Source organism: Lygodium microphyllum, chromosome 26 (assembly GCF_053477565.2).
Source record: "Lygodium microphyllum isolate KBCC chromosome 26, Lygodium_microphyllum_v1.1.10, whole genome shotgun sequence".
Lineage (NCBI taxonomy): Eukaryota > Viridiplantae > Streptophyta > Polypodiopsida > Schizaeales > Lygodiaceae > Lygodium > Lygodium microphyllum.
Window position 1 is genome coordinate 93,284,014 of NC_141160.1, and position 21,286 is coordinate 93,305,299.

At 43.2% G+C, this 21,286-nt stretch overlaps 1 protein-coding gene across 1 annotated transcript in view; it reads left to right on the plus strand.

Annotated features, from left to right (window-relative positions):
- Positions 1–11,068, plus strand: part of EMB2016 (mRNA methyltransferase EMB2016) — a 150,304-nt gene extending 139,236 nt beyond the window's left edge. Inside the window, exons 26-28 of the mRNA XM_087667905.1 lie at positions 232–1,547; positions 1,670–1,741; positions 10,733–11,068. Of these exons, the coding sequence (XP_087524031.1) occupies positions 232–1,547; positions 1,670–1,741; positions 10,733–10,753 (1,409 nt within the window). The 3' untranslated portion in view covers positions 10,754–11,068. The remainder of the gene's footprint in view (positions 1–231; positions 1,548–1,669; positions 1,742–10,732) is intronic.
- The last annotated feature ends 10,218 nt before the right edge of the window (positions 11,069–21,286 follow it).

The window sequence follows — 21,286 nt, forward strand, 5'->3', positions numbered from 1 at the left end:
CACACACACACACACACACACACACACACACACACACACACACACACACACACACACACACACACACACACACACACACACACACACACACACACACACACACACACACACACACACACACACACACACACACACACACACACACACACACACACACACACACACACACACACACACACACACACACACACACACACACACACACACACAATATATATATATATATATATATATACACGCATGTGGACAATTCAACAGCTTTGTCATATAGCTCTACCAACACATCACTTGCACAGGATGAGGCCAATCAGACTGGTCTTTCCAAGCCCCATTTGTTTGAATCGTTACCTGCAGCTTCTCAAAATTTCCAAGTCCCAATACATCATAAGATCGAGAATGTACCCTCACTAGGAACACCAATACAGATGCAAGAACTATCCAGAACTTCTCTAGATGTACAAACATCACAAGTTATGCAGGAACATAGACCTCCAGCTCCTCCAGACACTCCCAACATCACTGTCAGTCTCCTTCGACCACCTATGCAGTTTCCTGGAATGCAACCTCTACCACCCCCTTTGCCACCTCCACCACCAATACCTGCAGGTGTTATACCACAGAAGTATGAAAATTCCTCTGCTCCAGAGCAGCGCCCATTTACATCAGGAAGTATGCCTCTGCTACCATTTGATAGAGGGACAAAAGGCCATCTAGGTGTTGCAGGCAGTTCTAACCTACCACCGCTGATTCCTGATTATCAGAGAGGAGTTTCAGAGCCTGGTCCGATCCCAGCTAGATCTTCAACAGTTCCAGGATCAGCTCCCCCTCCACCACCACCAACCCCCTGGCAATCTGGAACCCCATATAATCAGCCCACATTTGGTACAGTTGCATCAGCCCACATGACTAATCCTGTGCTTGGATCAGGAGCCATGGTTTCAGGTGCACCGTTACCTCCATGGCCAGGCACACCTCTCGTTACTGAGGATGCTAGTTCTGCAGGAAGGCCACCTCCACCCCTTCCGCCTACTCCACCTCCTTATTCGAGTGCTCAAACCTCTGCGCTGCAAGCTCCCCCACCAACTGCAAATGTGGCATCCCATTTGCCTCTTCCATATCCTCCAAATATTGGCAGGTTGGCACCTGAGGGCAGACCAGTTTATACTTTTCCATCTGGTGCCGATGGAACATCACTTGACAAAAGACTGACTCCTTTTTCTCAACCATTGCTTGGACAAAACTTGGTACCTCAACAAGCACCTACATTACCTCCAGTTTTTCAGCCTCCTCTTCCCCCAGGCCGTCCAAACCTCTCTCAAAGCATCCAGTATAATGCCACTGCTGTGCAGCAACTGCAACAGTTCAATCAATCACAAGTATTGCAGCCTACTGTTCCTTCTCTGCAATTAGAATTGACAGCTATGCGGCCCCAACACTTTCAGCAGCAGGTGCCACAGGCACCTGTGCAGCATCAAGCTCAAAGTTCACAGCAGCAAGAGTCAGGGAAGCTACTACAGCAGATTCTAGCGTCACCTGATGCAATCCAGGTCTTTTTTGCTTGTTGAATTTCCGGCATTGCATGCACTGCATCCTGTACTAGAGAGTCAAGCAAACAGTTATTTTACCACTTTATTTAATTGTTTTAACTTTTTTGGGCTGATATATACAGAATTTGCTGAAGGACCAAAATAAGCTTCAAAGTTTGTTGGAGCAGCATCCCAAATTGATATCTCTCCTCCAGGTCAGTGCACTCAGTTGCTAATACAGTTGAAAGCAAATCATTGAGTAGGTGAGGCCATCTTTGTTCAGGCCACTTAATTGATTGTGCCTAAATACATTATCTGTTCATCTATCTCTGTGTGTCTGCAAATTCTATGAGTGCAGCATTTTCTGAAACTGGCCACACAATCTCACCCTCAGCCTGGGACCAACAGTAGAGGCAACCCCCATCCTAAGAGCTACTTTCCATACCATCAGCTTACAGTATCCCAATGTGTAGTTGAAAGTTTGTTGGGTCTAGATTCCAAGTGTACTGATCACACAAGATGATGTGCAAATGAGCCCTTACGTCCTTTCTATGGGACTCATGAACTACCTAGGTTTACCCTGAACATTTAGCTGCATTCACACCTACTGATCTAAAGGTCAATGGTCGATGGCCAACACTGCAATTCTGTTGCCACAGTTTGTAATCAATCTGAACCCACTATAGGCTATTAGCCATATTTTTATGAGAAGCCTGTCAGTTTCTTAACATGATTTTTGCTAGCATTTCTTGCGCTCATCTTGGATATCCAAGGATGTGACATCAGGTCTAGTTGGGATTAAGCAATTGGATCATTATCATACCCAGTCTTGTCTATCCTCCCTCAACTGAGAGCTGCACAGTCTTGCCATCTCTTCGACTTGATTGAGGTGCATCTCCCTTGGCCTTGTAAAGAATGGATCAATAAAGATAAAGGAGTGTGTCGATGCTCTGATGATGATAATCATCATGGAGGAGGAGTTACAAGTTCCCTTACTAATCAGCCCAAATGTTTACAATAGCTCAAATGTGAGTGCCATGCTTTGGTACTTTGTGAGGATCTAATACCATATGTGAACTGGTGGGGCTAATCAAGAAGGACAGAGAATGAATGAAATCAAGTAAAAAATGAATGTAATAAACTAGAGCTGCCACCTACTAGTTAAGAAAACGCTCTCCTGCCCGTTACGTCGCTGTGCCCCCGCCTGCCTTTCGTCGTGCCCCCGCCTGTTAGTTGCGCCCCGGCCCGTCCCTGTCCTGGTGCTTCGTCGTACACCAGCGCCATCGGCTCTCTCCCTCGCCAACGACTCCCTCCCTCGCCACCAGCCACCAGTGCCAACACCATCGTCTCCCTCCCTCGCCATCGCCACCAGCCAGCAGCGCCATTGACTCCCTCGCTCGCCAGCGCCATCGTCACCAGCCACCAATGCCCATACCCCCCTCCCAACTGCCCGCTCCCCGAGTGTTGCCTTGCCGGGAGGCCTGGCCCGCTATCAGGCTGCAACACCATTGCCGCCGAAAACAGAAAACCCCCCCAACCCCGCAACAACCCCCCCCCCCCCCCCCCCCCCCCCCCTCCTGTAGTTGCTCCCTCCCCTTGCAGCAACTCCCCACCCAGTAGCACAATAGCGCGATAGGTAGGTTCTCCCAGAAGGGACGCGCAATGGAAACCTATGGTTAGACGCCGGCACACTCATCGAGTACCCCCCAGTCGAACACCTTGTGCGTAGTCCTCTTTGAGGAGCAGCTCTTAGCCGTTCGAGCTAAAGAGCTGGAGCTAATGGAAACAACAATTTATGGTCAGGTAGTAGGACATTCCCCAGCCAGGGCCTAGCTCTGGGACTAGCTCCACTCCAGGTTGCGCATCAGCACGACGCAGATCATGGAGGCGGTCCTATTGGGCCAAGGGATCTTCATGGTCCACCTCAGTTCGGCAGACGCAGCTCGCGAGCTACTCGCTAGTTCACCATATGTATCGGCGAAGGGGGTCATATACATCATCCCTTGGTACAGTGGATTTACTGTGGAGGCGTTTGCACTCCACAACAGGTTTCTTCGGCACCCGGTCACCCTTCTTTTCCCCGGCCTGGCAATTGAGTACCGCCAGATGGTGGAAGACTTTGGGAGGCTTTTCGGCACTCTCCTTCCCGCGTCCTTCGGGGATGCAGTGACAGCTGCAGGGGTCCCAAAGGTACGGGTGGCAGTGAAGGAGGTCAAGAATATCCCACAGTTCCTAGAGATTGAGGCAGGGGAGCACTCCTTTAGGCAGCTGGTCATTGTGATTGGGCAACTAAGGCAATGCTTGCGCTGCCACGACTTTGGGCATCAGGCAACAGTTTGTACACTTTTCCGAGCCAAGGCGGCTCCGCCCACAGGTCCGTAGGTGGACGCTGACGGTTTCACACGGGTCCAGAGGCGACAGAGAGGAAGACGACAAGGGGGGGCGCAGCCAGCCCCTCAAGCACAGCCCCATCAGCAATGGCGGACGAGCAGCCCCCTCTCGGCAGAGCACTCCACAGCCCCCCCTGTCCACCCCACCCTATAGGACCGTACCCCTCCTACTTTCTCCACGTGCCACAGACTGCTTCGCCTGAGTTCCCACAGCACCCCCCTCTTTGCCCCCCACACACCCGCCATGCATCTCGAGCCATCCCACCATATCTCGATCCTCTTCACCCCCATTACTCCCCCTACGGAGCATCCCTCCTGATCGGCACCCAGGTCAGGTGAGCCTCCCCAAACCCACCCTCCCTCCTCCCATAGGAGGTGATGAGCCACACACACCTACCTCCTCTGCACACCAGTAGTCCCTCTTCTTTCCCCCCCCCCCCCCCCCCTCCTTTACCCGTCCACATAGCCACCAGCTCATCTGCCCCTGCCATGTGCCATACTTTCCGGAGAGAGGCATAGCTGCTGCCACAAGAGTTTTTCCGCAGTGGCCCATGGTCCTACCTACGAGTTGCGGAGTGCGGAGAGTTCCCACTACCTCTAGAGGTGGGGATCTTCGTGGTTCGTAAGTCAAGGAGGGGCAAGGTCCACCTACTAGCACCACCGGATGGACTAAACTACGTCTTTTTTCTTCAGTCATCTTACATAGAGCAGTGGAGGACTATACAGATTGAGGAGGAGTTGAAGAGTTAGGTGGCGGATCACATCTCCCAGTGGATGGGAGATGAAGGATTAGCACTGTTCGCACAACAGTGGCCAGGTTGCATGATGGACATTAATTGGTGGGCTGGCGCCGATGTCCCGCATTTGAGCATTATCTTTTGAGCCCCGCACAGTGGAGAGCGCCGAGGGACGTGATCGAGTGGCCCCCGGCACAGGCGGCCCGCTTCTACTGGTGTACAGAGTCGCTTTTTTCAGCATGGCTGATAGATGCATTGATAGTACCACTTGGAGCATCTATCACCCCTATGGTCCGGCCGAGGGCCACCATGGGGGGATTGGAGCTCACCATCTAGACCGGCGGCAAAACGCACCTGCATGGCTCACAGTCTCTCTTCCTCATCTATAGCATCCACACCGAACACATGCTTGTTCGGTCAGTCACAGGTTTTCCCATGAGCTTACATCTTGCATCCTAGAATGTGAACAATCTCCACTACAGTGGGGCATGTGGCTCGAGGAAGTTGATAGTCCGGCAGGAGTTGCAGCCTGCCCTTGTCGGACGGATAGACATCTTGCTTTTGTAGGAGCACAAGCTTACCCTCACCCAGGCTTAGCGGGTTGGGAAGGTACTTTCAGGCAGCTCGCATACTTACTGGGAGCAAGCCATAGGTGCCCATGGCAGGAGCGGAGGCGTATGCACCTCTATTGGCCCGAGTCTTACCACTTGTGTACCAGATCACGGGATGATAGTGGCAGGAAGGGTTCTATGGATCAGATGGGATATTGGGGACTCGTGTATTGGAGTCCTCAATGTCTATGCCCCTACAAAGGTTAGGGCACGTAGCAGGTTCTGGATGGAGATTGCAGCTGGACTCCTAGAGGTGGACTCCTGGATTGTTGGAGGAGATTTCAACAACCTGGAGGCTTTGGAGGACCAGCAAGGCAGAGGAAGAAACTACCAGGGCATGGGTGGGGAGGAGCTCGAGGCATGGGAGATCTTTTTGCTTGCAATCGGAGCACAGGATGCCTGGAAAGACCCTGCCTTCCACAGGAGGGAGAGGTCGTTGGACTTCTCCTGGGGATACAGGCGGCTAGGTGGAGCCTTGCTGGAGCAGTTGGACAGGTTTTATGTGGGAGAGTGGGGAGGTTCTCGTGGAGGCCAGATTGAGCAGTTGGCAGGCATCACATTATCGGATCACTGCCCGGTTCTCTTGGCATTTGATCCCTCAGCATCCGCTCTAGATACACGATCCTATTGGATCCCTGACTCGATCTATAGGAGGGTGGAGGTGTCGAGACAGATAAAGCAGATTTGGACCAAAGAGTGGGTCAAGAGGGACAGGATAGCAGAGGAGGTTGCAAAGGTCCTAGCCGAGTCAAGCAGAATTTGCCAAGAGGCAGCCCTACAGGCCAGGCAGTAGTGCTGGGAGGAGGAGAGAGCACTCTGGCGAGATCTGGCAGCTATGCAGAGATTATTGTAGGAGGCACCAGGGGACCCTACCCTCCACGCACAGGAGGTGTGCGCGCATGTAGCCATTGCTGGCCTAGAGGACAGCGCTCGGAGTTCTCTTTCCGCACTTCAGCAGCCTTTTGGGCGCAGAAGGGGGACACGATGTGCAGGGAGTTCTTCCAGGTGCACCAACCCCGCACCGCGGGAGAGCAGATACGCAGCCTTAGGGATCAGTATGGGAGGACCCGTTCTAGCCTTGATGAGGTGATGGAGATTGCCACCAACTATTACACGCGCCTCTTCGAGCAGGAGATAGCTTCAATTAGAGGACAGAGATGCAAACAACATGTATGGGATCACACCCCGTCCCTCGTCACAGAGGAGATAGGACATGCCCTCCTAGCCCCCTTCACAGAGAAGGAACTAGAGGAGGCTTTCCATACACAGGATGGGCAAAAATGCCCGGGGGAGGATGGCCTCTCTAAGGCTTTCTTCACTACCTATTGGGAGGTGGTGAAGGATCCTCTACTGAGGGCTTTCCAGGAGATCTTCACCTCAGGACAAATGCCAAGGAGGCTCTTGGTAGGCCTTATCAGTCTTCTCCCCAAAGGGGGAGACCGGTTGGAGCTATCCCAGTGGAGACTGATCACCCTATTGTCAGTGGCCTACAAGGCTTTGGCAAATATCATTCATTACGCCTTGTGCTTCCAGATATCATTCATGACACAGACAGGCTTTGTCTAGGATAGGAGCATCCTAGACAATGTATTTACATTCTTTGAGGCGACAAAGTGGGCTCAGCACAGTGGGCAGAGACTGGCAGTACTACTCTTGGACTTCGAGAAAGCCTATGACAGGGTGGACTGGGATTTCCTAGAGGGTACCATGGTGAAGTTGGGATTTCCCCATGCTTGGATTCGCGGGGTCTCCGGCCTGTACAGATCAGCCACCAGGAGGGTTCTCATAGGCGGAAGGCGAGGGGAGGAGTTTCGGTTGGAAAGATTTGTCTGACAGGGCTGTTCCCTGGCCCCATACCTTGTTTCTACTCTTCGCAGAGGCGATGTCTCACTAACTCAGGTCACGTGTGAGGGGACTACGTGGCCTCGGACTTCCAGTGAGAGGAGATTGAGTAGTTAGACTCAGAGTACGCAGACGACACAGGCCTCTACATAGAGGACGATGAGGTGATGCTGGAGAGAATGAGGCTGGCTCTTGATGTGTTCTGTGTTGCAGCGGGTGCGAAAATCAACTGGCGAAAGTTGGTTGGTTTCCTCACAGACTCGGACTCCAGCACGGAGTGAGGCGTCCACTTGGGATTTAGATGGGTGAGCAGAGGGCAGACCGTCCGATATGTAGGGTTCCAGCTGGGATTTGATATCACTCCTGCCCAGTAGTTTCTTCTTGTTCTACGGAGGAAACTGACCTACTGGAGCACGGTTCACCTCTCACTAGCCGGTCGAGCCCTGGTGGTTAACCATGTCCTCCTAGCGACGGCCTGGTACATCACCTCGTGTTGGTGTTTCTCCTCATCGTGCGTAGGGCAGCTTCGCCGCCTAGTGTGGAATTTCCTTTGGTCTAGGTCTGATGGCTCCAAAGACTCCAGGGCCAAGGTGGCGTGGGCGACCATCATACGACATCGATCAGAGGGAGGGCTTGGGATCATAGACGCAGAATATCAGAGTATGGCTCTCTTGGGCAAGCTAGTTGTCCGTGGTCTCACACCAGGCGGGCAGACCTAGAAGGTCTTACTGCAGGAGGGTCTTTAGGACTGTAAACCAAGGCTTGGCGGTGAGTGGAGGCTGTCCCTGAGATGGATCTTCACTTCAGCCTAGATCCCCTCCCCCCCCTCGATCACCTTTCCTTTGGAGCCTACTCCGCGTGTGGCAGGGCCTCCATAAGGCCCTAATCCAAAGCCCCCTAGGTTGCCAAGAGGAAATAGACCGTCAGTTGGTGATTTGTAAACTCCAGGTCAAAGATAGGGAAGGGGCACAGATAGGTGAGCGCTCCCACATCCAGTGGGCTGGGTGGGAGGCCGGTCCAGCTCGCTCCATCAGGACATGGCAGGAGGTGTACAGGATGGCAGACGAGGAGGTGCTACAATGAGTATCAGGGTGCACGAGAGGAGTGGAGTTGAGGAGAAGAGAGATAGACACAGCAATACCTCCGGAGTGGCTTGTCCCCCCTGATACGAGAGCCGATAGAGGCCGGGGAGGTATGGGCAGCTAGGTTCTCTCCAGCAGGCATTCCTCTTCAGGTGGCAAGTAGAGTGGGTGGCGCTCCCCAGGGGACTTTTTTCGCCGTTCAGGAGGGGAGACATCTGGCCCTTGACAAAGGGCAACAGGATGAGGGGATTGCCACCCTTTCATGGAGGAGGATTCGGGTGGTGGGTCTTCAAGGGAAGACTTGGCGACTGGACCCCTATGTTTTTTGGCTAGAGCTCAAGGAGTAGCGCCTTTGGATCTGGGAGGATAGACCACTTGATGAGCTGGAGTGGGATCCAGGAGAGTGGCCATGGTCGGCCTCTACGGTTGCCAAAAAGCCACCCAGGTTCCTAGAGTATTCTGCCAGGATTGGCAAACATGTACTGATGCAGGAGGTTATTTGCTCTGGGTGCCGTCACGCAGCAGGCACTAGGCGGAGCACAGCATCACGGGGCCCTTCCGACGGACCTTCTGGCGCCGCCTATGGGATAGCTGGAGACCGAGGAGGGTGTCGTATTTTTTATGGCTGGTGGCACATGGAGGTTTGGCGGTGGGAAGCTGGCTTGCCCAAATGCGGGAGGGAGGTTGTAAGCGTTGCACACAGCAGCCTTTGGAAACCCCAAAGCACTGCCTTTGGTCTTGTGAGGAGGCGCAGCTTGTGTGGAGAGGAGCATGCCGTATCCTTCGACATATAGCTCCCAGCCTTTGGTGTGTTTCATGGGGAGCTTTCTGTTGGCAGGTAGTTAGCCAGGGCTGTCACCTTTTGTACGAGGCTGGGATGCAAGACACGATATTCATGATTGAGGCAGGGTCATGTGCAGTGGTCGGTTTGGAGGCTTTACCCATCCGCCAGGTACTGGAGCCCATAGCAGACCGCTTGGAGATATGGAAGATCATAGGGAGTCTTACTGGATGGCATGCCTGGAAGGCGCGATGCCAGGTTGCTTTCGGCAGAGAGAGACTTTCAGCACTTGCGACCTAGTAGAGCTATGGACCTCCATCATCCACTCCCTCCGCGGCCGATGGGATCAGGTGCAGGGCGAGTCTAGGGCTTGTGAGGAGCTCCGTGGTCACTTCATGCGTACCTGGGGCGGCCAGGGCCTGTTCTTTGTGATGTAGGCAGGCAGCCCCATTTGGCGATATAACCACCCCCCCAACACCACCCACCCACATCTCCCCCCCCCCCCCCCCCCCGCCCCCCGCCCCCGGCTTCTTGCCCCCATCCCCCTTAGACTGCCTTGAGAGGCTTGTTTACATGATGTATTGGTGACATTGCATCAGCTCCAGTTAATCAGTTGAGCATGAGCACTCTGTTGTAATCAGTTTTTTTGAGTAATATAATCAGCCACATTTTACTTGCAAAAAAAAAAGAGAGTAAAAAATGAATGCTGATGGCCTATGTGTTGATATCGGAAAAGTACAATGATGTTGAAAATTGAATGGGAGCCAACTGGTGTAGAAGCTGAAGCTGGAACCAGGGTGAAGGCTTAAAGGTGAAGGTAGTAGGAAGGCACACAAGGATCAGGGATAATCGAAGATGCAGTCCCGGGTCTGTAATGCACAGGGATTAGTGACACGTGAAGTGGCAGTCTAGGTTGTATGGTGCTGAAGCCAGAGTCAAAGATGCCACAAACAGGAGGATGGAGTAGGTTGTTACTTGTATGGATCCTGAATGTGAGAAGCCAACCAGAAGCCGAAGGTGGGGTTATCAGGCTGTCAGATGTGTGCGCATTTCAGATGCCAATGAAGAGAGAATTCGGTATATTAGTTGTAGTTGCAGTAGCAGCATATTCTCATTCTTGACACAGGAAAGGTTGCATTTTGCATGTACAAATGCACAAATGCTGCATGGCAGACAAGAGGTACAGTTTTGAGGCAAGCGACAGCTGAGTTTTGACTACAGACAGCAGGAGGCAGTTGCCAGCAATCACAGGCAGTACCAGTTATTGAAGGTGATGTCATCACAGCCAAGGCAGCACAATACTGTGTTTTGCGGCCAGCAACCTGATTATGACATAACAGCTCCAGAGGCAGTGGAAAGCTGCATTTTGGCAGCTGCAGCAGTCATGATGTGGTAGTAGAAGTCATAGATAGCTTGCAGAAGCAAGTGCAAGTTCCATAACGTAGAGGCTGGTGTGGGGAGGCTGGATATAGCTGTATGGTGCAGTTTGAGAGATTCAGTCTCAGATGTTAGGTGTGGTCTTCTTGATGATCTCGTTTCTAGTTACGACTGGTTTTTTGGTTCAGGAGTTAGTATAATAATGTGGTGGGAGTAGTTGATTCCATCATCATTCTGGACTTTTATTGGTCTTTAAAGAGAACATTTCATGTTGAATTAGCCCTTTTGGGAGATATTGATTGTGGGCACGCAACTTGTTTTTATTTTTATGTTTGTTTTCATTTTTGGCTGTTGGAATTCACCTAACTTGATGCTTCTATGGACAGGAAAAAATGGGTCAAGGATGATAACTTTGTAGTCTATCTATCCAAATAGTCAATATCACCTTGACCAAGTATGCGCTGGGAATTATTGAAAGGAAAGCTGGAATTACCTCTGTGAACGAGTGTAATTGCTTCACAGTTTGTGAAGTGTGAAGCTAAATATGTATTGTAATCTTTAAGCTTATGCTTCATTAAGAGCGTTAAGCTAGTGTGATGTATGTATCCATGGATGTGCTTACATTGATTAATATGAGAGTCCAGTTGAGGAAGGCCGTTTAATGTTGAATGCATGTGCTGACATGGATTAATATTGAACATCAAGTTAATGTGTAAAGCTGTTTAATGATGTACGTGTTTTGCTACCATCACTGTGAGCAAGAATGTATTGAGTAGAGATTTAGAAATAGTCCCAAGTATTCCTACAATTAACCCTTTCAAAATTCAGAACAAGACTAGACTTCTCATCTATATGAAGCATGGACTTAGTAGGAAGCTAGTGTTCCATGCTAGGATAAAACACATTTGAGGTGCATTATCATTTTGTGAGAGAGAAGATATTCAGAAGAGAGATCGACTCGGTATATGTCATCACACAAGATCAGATAGCTTAAATTTTCACAAAGGCATTGGGTGGAGAGAAGCTTTGAAAATTTTGAAGTTTACTTGGTTGGAGTTGTAGAGGTGCAGTTGAGCTTGAGGGGGGAGTGTTGAGATGCCAAGCTCAACAAGTGTGAACATCGATGATGGAATGTCTGGTTAGAGAGGTCCGTACGTCTACACTTAGCACATCAATGGCCATTATAATCTTCACATGGACACTGACTTATCACTTGTTATATTTGGTCAATTACACCTACCTACATTTGGCATATGGAGCATTGAAACTTGGATCGTCTTTTAAATGCACTAGCTCAAATTTATTAGCGTTGTCCACTAGGGCATATGCTATTGAAATGGTATCGTAACAAGGTGGTTTATACCCCAAATTTTTTTGTGATTCATGGTTGAGAATATACTCATTTCGTCCATCTTCTAGCTCGGTACTACAACTGATCTTTTGAACGGAGCAGGTTCACTATAGCCTTCAATAATCAAGGCAAGGAAACTTTAGCTTCTTTCCTCCATCCTCGCGATAGTAATACAATGTGAAACATATACTTTCAGATGCACTTAAAATTAGGCGACACTGTATTGGCTCCTCTATCTGAAACCTAGTAACCATATTCTCTGGTCATTGCCATGTAGATGTGATCCTTTCTTATGCATCTAGCATTTTACACTCCTTTCCTCATTAACAATGACTGAATGATGATAGTTCGCTAATGGTCAAATTTTAGAATTTCTTTTTGTATGATCTTTCCCACTTAATGTATCTTCTCCATTGTGTTACATAAAAGTAGGCACCTTTTGTCAAAACAAAAAAGTTCATGGTACTCGTCATAGTCTAGTGCTAGGCAAACACCTTTTACCTAATGTGATACCAAATTTTCACATTTCATTTATAAATGGTACTATGATGGAAGCTTTAAAAGTAAAACAAGTAAAATTAAAAGTTAGTAGTTTTATTTTCATTTATAACATCTTTAAACATTATATCCTTCTCAAATGTCCCTCTTACTTTGGCAACTCCAACGTTAAGCTAATGTAGTTGTGTGCGCATACATTCTTGATAGACTCCACCATAAATTTGCTTTATGAGAATCGAGGTAGCATGTTGTGCAATGTCTCTATATGGTTGAAGCCCACTAGGAAGGCCTCATCAAGGATCATGGTGGCATTTTGGATCCCTTTTGGTGGCATGCTCCGAAAAGACTTTAGCTAGTGTCCCAAAACTACTACACTATGCTCCAAAAAATTAAAAGTGCAATGCTCTATCGCATGCTTGTGCGTCCTTGTTCATTAAAAGTTACTTCTATTTTTTTCATTAAAGGTGCTCTAGTATTTATTTAGTCAATTTTTTCATGTATTGAGGATCTACACATGCCATAAGTGAAATCCACCAAGAATTTCACCTCAATTGCATGTGCCCATAAATAATGCGTTCTCTCTTATCAATCTATTGTGCCCTTAAAAACCTTCATTCGATGTTGTGTCATGGACGATTTTGTCCAAAATGAAGAGAGAATTGTCACTCATATGAGTTTCGCATCATACGTGTTTGTTATCCCCATACCTTGTATGAGCTTTCATTAGTGATGAGGTCTAGCCTTTCATGTAGTATTTTTTTTTCATGTGACTAGTCTCAAACAACCACCACTTGTGGAGGGTTGTAATATTGGCGTGTGTTCCAACTTATATAAGTAATTATTGTTCATATTTTAATTTATTAAGTATAAGTTTTCATTGTATGTAGATAATCTTATGTTTATTGGTTGTAGCTTGGTTTCTTTCATTGCCTTGTACTTACATGTTTGGTTTAGGGATAATAAGTTTTTTTTGCCTTGCCTTTGTATATAGAACCAAGTCAATCCACAAACTGAGGTAACTACATCCAATAGTATATTAAAGAGTATATACATGAATGAAGAGTCTCACTATATCAAAGGCAAGGCAAGGGTTAATAGTTAACTTGCAATAATTAGCGCAAAGAGAAATACAAGGACAAAGTGCATGAAAAGTCTAATGATCACAACATTGTTATTAGAAAGTCCATTGTAAAGATTGAAGAACTAAATATAGTAAGCGAGAATAAAATGCTAAGTATATCGTAGTAGCTTCCTCTTAATGTTTCTTAGTTGATTGATACTTCATCTACATATTTTCAATGTTGGCTTGTATATTCTTAGTAACCTCACATAAGAATTGGTTTCAATTGTATCATAGTATAACATGTTCTTTGACATTGGAAAATGACTTGGCATTAAATATTATCGATATTATGAATGCATAGCTAGAGTTTTTTTTAGGTAGTACTTTTATTTTACATAATATACGTCATATATTAGTAGACTTTGACCAAAAGCATTCTATCTATTAGACAATTGGATGATGTAGGTTTTTATATCTTTTGGTGATTTCACATGGAAGATTAGTCGTAAAAGTTTTATATTTGCTTGAGGTGCAAAGGCTAGTGGTCTGTATTGCTTATTTGTATTTGGGTCTTTTAATCATGTTTTGGTCGTGATTAATATATTGCATATACTTTATGGCAAAAATCAAATATCTTATTTATATTTTAGCATTGGCTTACTCATTGATAACTAGTCTAGGTATAAATTGAAATACTTAAGATTTAATAATGAAGATGTGTATGTTTCTAAAGCAGTTGAGGAATTTTGTGATGCGGTGAGTATTAAGCGCCAATTGATTGCTCCTTACATTCCATCCCAAAATGATGTTGCAAAGTACATAAACATGAGTGTTTATGAAAAAGTCCATAATATGCTTAGTTAAGTAAGCTTACTGCAATATTTTAGGGTTGAGGTAGTTACTATTGCTATACATTGAATAAACAAATCCTCATGTATTGCTATTGGTTGTTAGGTTACATAGGAGGTATGGTCTGGAAAACCTTTATTGTATATGTATCTTAGAGTCTTTCGATAATGAGGCTTATTGCTATGTATCCAATGACAAATCCAATAAGTTAGATTCTACGTCAATTAAATGTTTTTTTTAAAAAAATGGAGATATATGTGAAATGGGTTATTGCTTATGGGATTTGTAGGCAATATTATCCATAGCCATGATATTGTTTTCCACGAGGAGAAGATGCATAAGCAGCTTGAGGGAGTAGTTGAGGTACGTAATCTTTTAGAATGAGTCTCCTATTACTATACAACCAGCTAGATAGCCTATATTTGATGTTCCAATAGCTCATGATCATTATGTTGAACAAGATATAGAGGCTCCATTATTTGTCTACTAGAGATAGACGTCAATCTTATCAATTTCTATTCTCTATGAACTATATTATAGTGAGTTTTTTATGAGTCTCTTATTTTTGAGGAGGCTATGTGGAGAGGTGATAGTCACTCTTGGAACATGGCCATGCAGTCTCAATTTAATTTTCTACAAAAAAATCATACATGGAATTTGGTTCCTTATCTAGTGAAAAATATGCATCGTCGTGCAAGCGAGTTTACAAGTCAAAGAGTATTTTTAGACACCCCAACCCAATATATAAGGCTAACTTGGTTACTAATGATTTTAAGCAAGAGCATGGTATTGACTTTGATGAAGTTTTCTTTCTTGTAGTCAAGATGACTATCTTATGCTCGGTTTTTTCCTTAGTTGTATAGTTAGATCTTTACCTTTATAAGATAAATGTGAAAATAGCTTTTTTGCATATAGACTTGCATGAGAGAATGTGTGTGTGTGTAGCAATCTAAGGGCTTTATGAAAAAAAGTAAAAGAAACGTAGTGTGCAAGTTAAAAAAGACCATTTATGGCCTTAAGTAGACACTTAGAGAATGGTATCGTAAGTTTGATCTTTTTATGCATTCATAGGGATATACTTGTAGTGATATGAATCTATGTTTATATTCAAACAAGACTTGTGATGGCAATAATATTATCTTTATACTTCATGTCGATGATATGTTGATTGATTTGGAAAAGCTCATGATGAGTTGGATTCTTTAAGGACTCTAGCTCAAGAAGAGCATTGAGATGGATATGGACAAGCCTTACATATTTTCGAGTGATATGAATCTATGTTTATATACAAATAAGACTTGTGATGGCAATATTATTATCTTTATACTTCATGTCAATGATATGTTGATTACTTTGGAAAAGCTCATGATGAGTTGGATGCTTTAGGGACTCCAGCTCAAGAAGAGCATTGAGATGGATATGGACAAGTCTCACATATTTTCGGTATGCGCATCATGCGTGATCACTCAAAGGGGCTCGTTTATCTATTACGATAGGCGTACATACAAAATATGCTTGAGCGATTTCATATACATGATATTAAGCCTATTGGTTATCCTTTATCTTTTCATGTGAGGGTCAATTAGTCACTTGTTCATAATCAAATGAGCAAAAGATCGAGATGGCCAACATCCCTTATGCATTCATAGCGTGTAATTTGATATATGCCATGATAGCCACGCGTCTTGATATAACATTTGCAGTGGAAATTATGACACGTTATATGGCTACATTGGACACTATAAAGGATATCATGAGATACTTGAAATGCATTGTAGATATTTGCATTTGCTATGGTGGCAAGGATACTACAATCATGAGTTCCACTGACTCATTACTATACAAGACATGCAAATAGTAGGAAGTTCATCTCTCAATATGTCTTCACATTTGTTGGAGGTGCTATTTCTTGGATATCTAAGGTATAGAAATACGCGGCCTTATCTACTATTAAGGCAAAGTATATTGTAGCCATTGAGACTTGTAAGGAGGCCTTATGGTTAGGTTGTCTAGTAGTAGACCTTGGTATTATTGTTATTTTTATACTGCATTCGAATTTTATGAGTGCTATTTAGTTGGCCAAGAATTTGGTTTGTCATGTAAAAACAAAGCACATTGAGGTGTGTTATTACTTCATTAGGAGGTGATAGAGAAAAAGTCTGTTGAGCTTATTAAGATCTTGATTAATGAGAATCTTGCAAATCTGCTTACTAAAAATCTCTCAGCGGAATGTTTTGTCTTTCTTAGGAAGATGATGGGTGTAGAATGAGATTAAGTGTATTCCTCATCTTGATATACTCTATGTACATTTGTATTTTCACTTTTTACTTGTTCTCTCCTCATTAGAGACACATTTGTCTTTAAGTGAGAGGTTGGGAATAAAGGTACATGTGCCTACATCACCCTACATTTACTACACACATTGTGATTGTACACTTGTACATTGCATGTGGTGGATGCCCATCATTGTCACTTTATTCTTTATTCTTTTAGTAACTATTGAATAAGGGAAGGCCAACCATACATTATAACTGTTGGAGTTTCCATATATGGTGTGTCTCTCGCTCTCTTGCTCCATCCACCATAAATCTTGCTTCCACTTATGTGCTTCCACTCGGGCTCTATCTTTCAGTAATAATGATATATAAGGCTTTCTATGATATGGATTCTTAGTTGATTCAATCATGTGTGTTTAGGTACATGTTTTGTGGAGGATTCACATTCCCTCTTATTGGTTACTCACCATTATATGTATATCTTCCATGGAGTAAAATATGAAAAGTGAGATGAGTGAAAATGAGTGGAAACTAAAGCATTTTGATGTCTTATTATATCAAATCATTTCCCCCCCCTTAAAAATGGGCATGCCATTTTCTTTAGAGGAAAATTCAAAAAAATATGATAATATTTATTAAGCTAATTTTTTTGCAATTTGTTACTTTGTGTTTGCTTGGATATGTGGTCTTTGTATATTTCATCTACATGTGTACTCTGACGTATTGTTCACCCTTGGATTTAAAGGAAACGATGGCAAAAACAAGCCATAAACCAAATGGTTAGGAGATGTCTATGAGTATATCCTTGTTGAGTCAAATGGAAGAGTAATCGAAGGTCATGAAATAGCTATTGAAGGCATTGGATACTAGAAGTTTTAAGAAGATATCGACTTTGGGGTCGATGGGGACCCAAGTCCCCTCCCTTAAAGATCCTTCTCAATAAAGTGCTCAAAGGTTTTGCAATTTTTAAACATTCAAAGTTTGTTCAAGAGTTACCAATATGTTGAATCCTTTAACTTTGGGACAAAGTAATCCGACTCAAGTTCGTTGTTAATTGGTTTTACACAAGATATTGAATCTCTATATGTATAGGCATGGATGATCCTTGGTGATTCCCTTGCAACTTTGATAATTGCTTGTTACCTTTGTAATTGGAACTTCCATGACTCTCAAATTCCTTATCCAAATCGCTACACAAGTAGCAAAAGGAGCTACCTTATACTCAATCCTTGTTGAGTAATAACTAGTCACCAATCTCCTATCCAATGGTAATTCTAGTGTTCCACTTAGCCTTCTCAGCCTTTTTTGTTGATTTTTGGATTGCACCAATCTCTCTTGTGCCCCTCCCATGTTTCAATAGTTGTATTCACAAGGCCAATGATTTTCATGGGCTTGCTTGTGGATCTACTTAGGATTATAATTAGATATCAAAGGTGTAGTGTTGCACCCTTCGAGAAATCTTTACACATGGATTACAAAGGTAAATGCCTTGTAGTCCATTATCCCTAAAGCCTTTGGATTGGTCAATACCTTTGTGAGAGATTATATTTTTGCTAAGTTTTTGAGAAACATTAATGCCCAAGGAGAAATGTAAAAGTTTCTAACATATCAAATGAAAATTTGGACCTTATGAACTTCCTTGTTACAAAAACATTTGTTATGATGTCTTGTCGTAATGACGACATGGTTAATCTACATAAAATATTATCGAGGCATCTCATCCTAGCAACAAGGGTTACATATATTAGCATATGAAGTGTTTGCAAGTTCAATGTGTAGAAACCTATATGGTCAAGACTTGTACGAAGTAGTGGTTATCTCTTCATAAAGACAAGCCTCACTTTAATTTCTACGTGTGTGAGCAATTAGGGAGTAAACCCATGAAATTAGTGGTTTCTTATATGTTTCCAATGAACCAATACATCTGAAATTTTTTGTGCTCCTCTATTCTCTTTGAACATTTGCATATTCAAAATTAGTTTTGAAATTCTTTTCTTCAAATACTTGCCTTGGTTATTTGGCAATCAAGGAGTTGGAACTTCATTATCTTATAGCTCTTCCCTCTCCTTAAAAGGCCTTCATCAGTTTGTGTAGACTTATGGTGGTTACTTCTTCAATGGCTTAGTTAGTGGATGAACCTCTAGTCTTTCACATGTGGTTGTCCCATGGACAGAACATTGTATTTTAACACTAAATATTAAAATATTATTTTGACTCATCTCAAAAGCAATAAGCTGTGAACCTCCACTTATTTTAAACATGTGAACAACAATCACAAATGTTTTGAAATGTATAGTAGAAGGCTTCTTTCAAAGTGAACCTCAAAACTTTTGCTTGTAAAACCTTTTATAACTCTACTACTTTAGGATCTTGTACCACCATATTGATTGCTTTGTCCCAAAAAGAATTTGGTAATATTTCCACCTTATATTGGAACATGGAATCCCCATCATGGCATCACTCCATAGTGCCCTTTTGTTGAGGCGCCACCATGAAATGCATTTAAAGTCACTTTCTTTGTTGTACCCAATGGAATTGAACTCTCATCAATTGTGAAAACCTATAAACAACTAATTGGTATTGTCCTACTTCATCTAGAGCCCTATAAGATTGGGTACTCTGATCACAACTTAGAGGTGGAATTTGAGATATTTCAATGGTAATCAAACATGAAGTTGAAGTTGAGCCATGCTTGATCGTGGCCTTCATATGCCTTGAATTCATTTTCATGTATTGGTTCTCCAATAAATTTGGATTGCCTTTTAAAAAATCTCATATGTGAAGTAGTTAAAACCCCTTCATTTGGTTTTGAAAGTCATTGAGGGCTAGTGAAAGTTTGGTAGGTTGGAGATGATTGTTGTGGTATCCAAGATGAAATTGCCTTATGTTGAATTACCATACTGCCACCATTTATAATGAATTCATAAGATGTAATCAACACATCCTTCTTAAGTTTTACTTCTTTGATTGGGAGTATATAATCAATGCATTCCTTTGTACATTGATTACAAAATCATGATGTCTACTTAAATAAGATTGTGTAACAAAGACTATGTGAAAGGTTTGTGGTCCAAAAAAAGAATCTTGACGCAACCCATGAAAAAAAAGTTCCATTGACTTTACATACAATTCCAATCAATCACAATATACTATTAATTTTGAGTGTGCTATATCCATGTCATCTTGCATTATTAAGTAAATGTTATCCGATTTGGCTTGTGTTAAAAAATTGTATGCTTTCAAAGGATAAAAATATCATGTATTCAAATTGAGATTGAAAATTTTGTGTGATCCGAGTTATGATATCAATAAAGTTTTTGTAAGGAAATCATTGAAAATGACTTGCCAGTTGATTCATCTACTTATGTTACCAATGCTATGTCTATGGTTTGCTCTTTATGTTATCAACTAGCTCTAGCTCCTAGTGTTCAATTCACTAGTTATATGTACAACTAGTGGTATCTAATAGTGGTAACTACATCTAAGGTTGAGGAATCAAACTAATTCTAGATATTATCTTAACAAAGTGCAATATTTCTCACATATTTATATTATGTTAATAGAGTGTAGTGCTTACTCCTTCCTAACAAAGTACATTTTTGCTAACCACTTCATTCCATAGCTAATGATTGTTACACCACTCTCATCAACTACTATCAATTGGTCTAGTCCTCCATTCCTCAATGTTGATTGAGACAAGAATTTCATCTAACAAATTGCATTTAATCCATCATAATAAATGAGTGAAATAATAATGCACAAAATTATTATGTGTGAATTAACGAACACATGTGACCAACCAAAGGACAAAGGCTCTAGTGCATAAACAATGTGAACACTATTCACTAGAGCTAATCACACTACAAAATGATTGGACCAAAGTATATTGATCTAGCATATAAACAATGCAATCTATATTTATTATAGCTAGTAATACTATGAAGAAAGAATGTGGACTACATTCACTCAATTTAATAACACTACAAACAAATTGAAGATGCTTTTGTTCTTTTGGTATCTATCTATTATCTTATCTTTTTTATAATAGTTATTCACTCTAACATTTGCTACACTAGAATATACACTTTTTCTTTGTACTCTTAATTGGTACTCAATGCAAAACATAGCTACAACCATGGTATATGATGTGGAGCTCTCTTTAGAACACCTAGAAAATTGAGGAAATATTGCAAGAAAACTTGAAGCACCAATGAGCAACATTTTCATCTGTTTTGATAAGCAAGACCAAGGAAAAGAAGAATAGAACTACATGTCACAATGTGTCATACAATCTCATAATACTTTTTCCATAGATTTATATTTATTGTTACGCACCTTCGTTATCACAACAATGAGCTCACAAAGAAGAATGATTAGCATTATATGAATTCATAGCCTTGGAAGGATAAGCTTTCAAACATCAATTGTCTTCATAGTCTTCATCTCATGGAATCACCCTTCAAAGGTAATAGCAACTTTTTAGGGATTCACTCGTGTAAGTAAGTGAAAATGATGCAATTTGCTGATGTTTAGTATGTTGCTAATTGAATGAACAAAAGGTTATCAATGCACCAAGAATTCCAAGTCTCTTACTACTATTGAGAGCATCCATGAAAAGATTTCAACTTTTTCTCAAGATAAACTTAGAATTGGTCAACTCTCCTTAAACTTCTTCACTATTCACCACTTATACGTTTATCGGTAACTCCTTAGCAATAACAAGTCTTTTGTTCCTCTTTATGTTGTTTTTCTCTTATACTTCAGGTTCTCTCCAAATTATTCGCCACAATCATGTAGAGTTTTCATGTTTTTCGCCTCTAATGCTTTAGTTTCTTTGCATTTGGACGATAGTGGAAACATTCGCATTTTTTATGCTTGCATTAGAACATTGTTTGTGCTCATT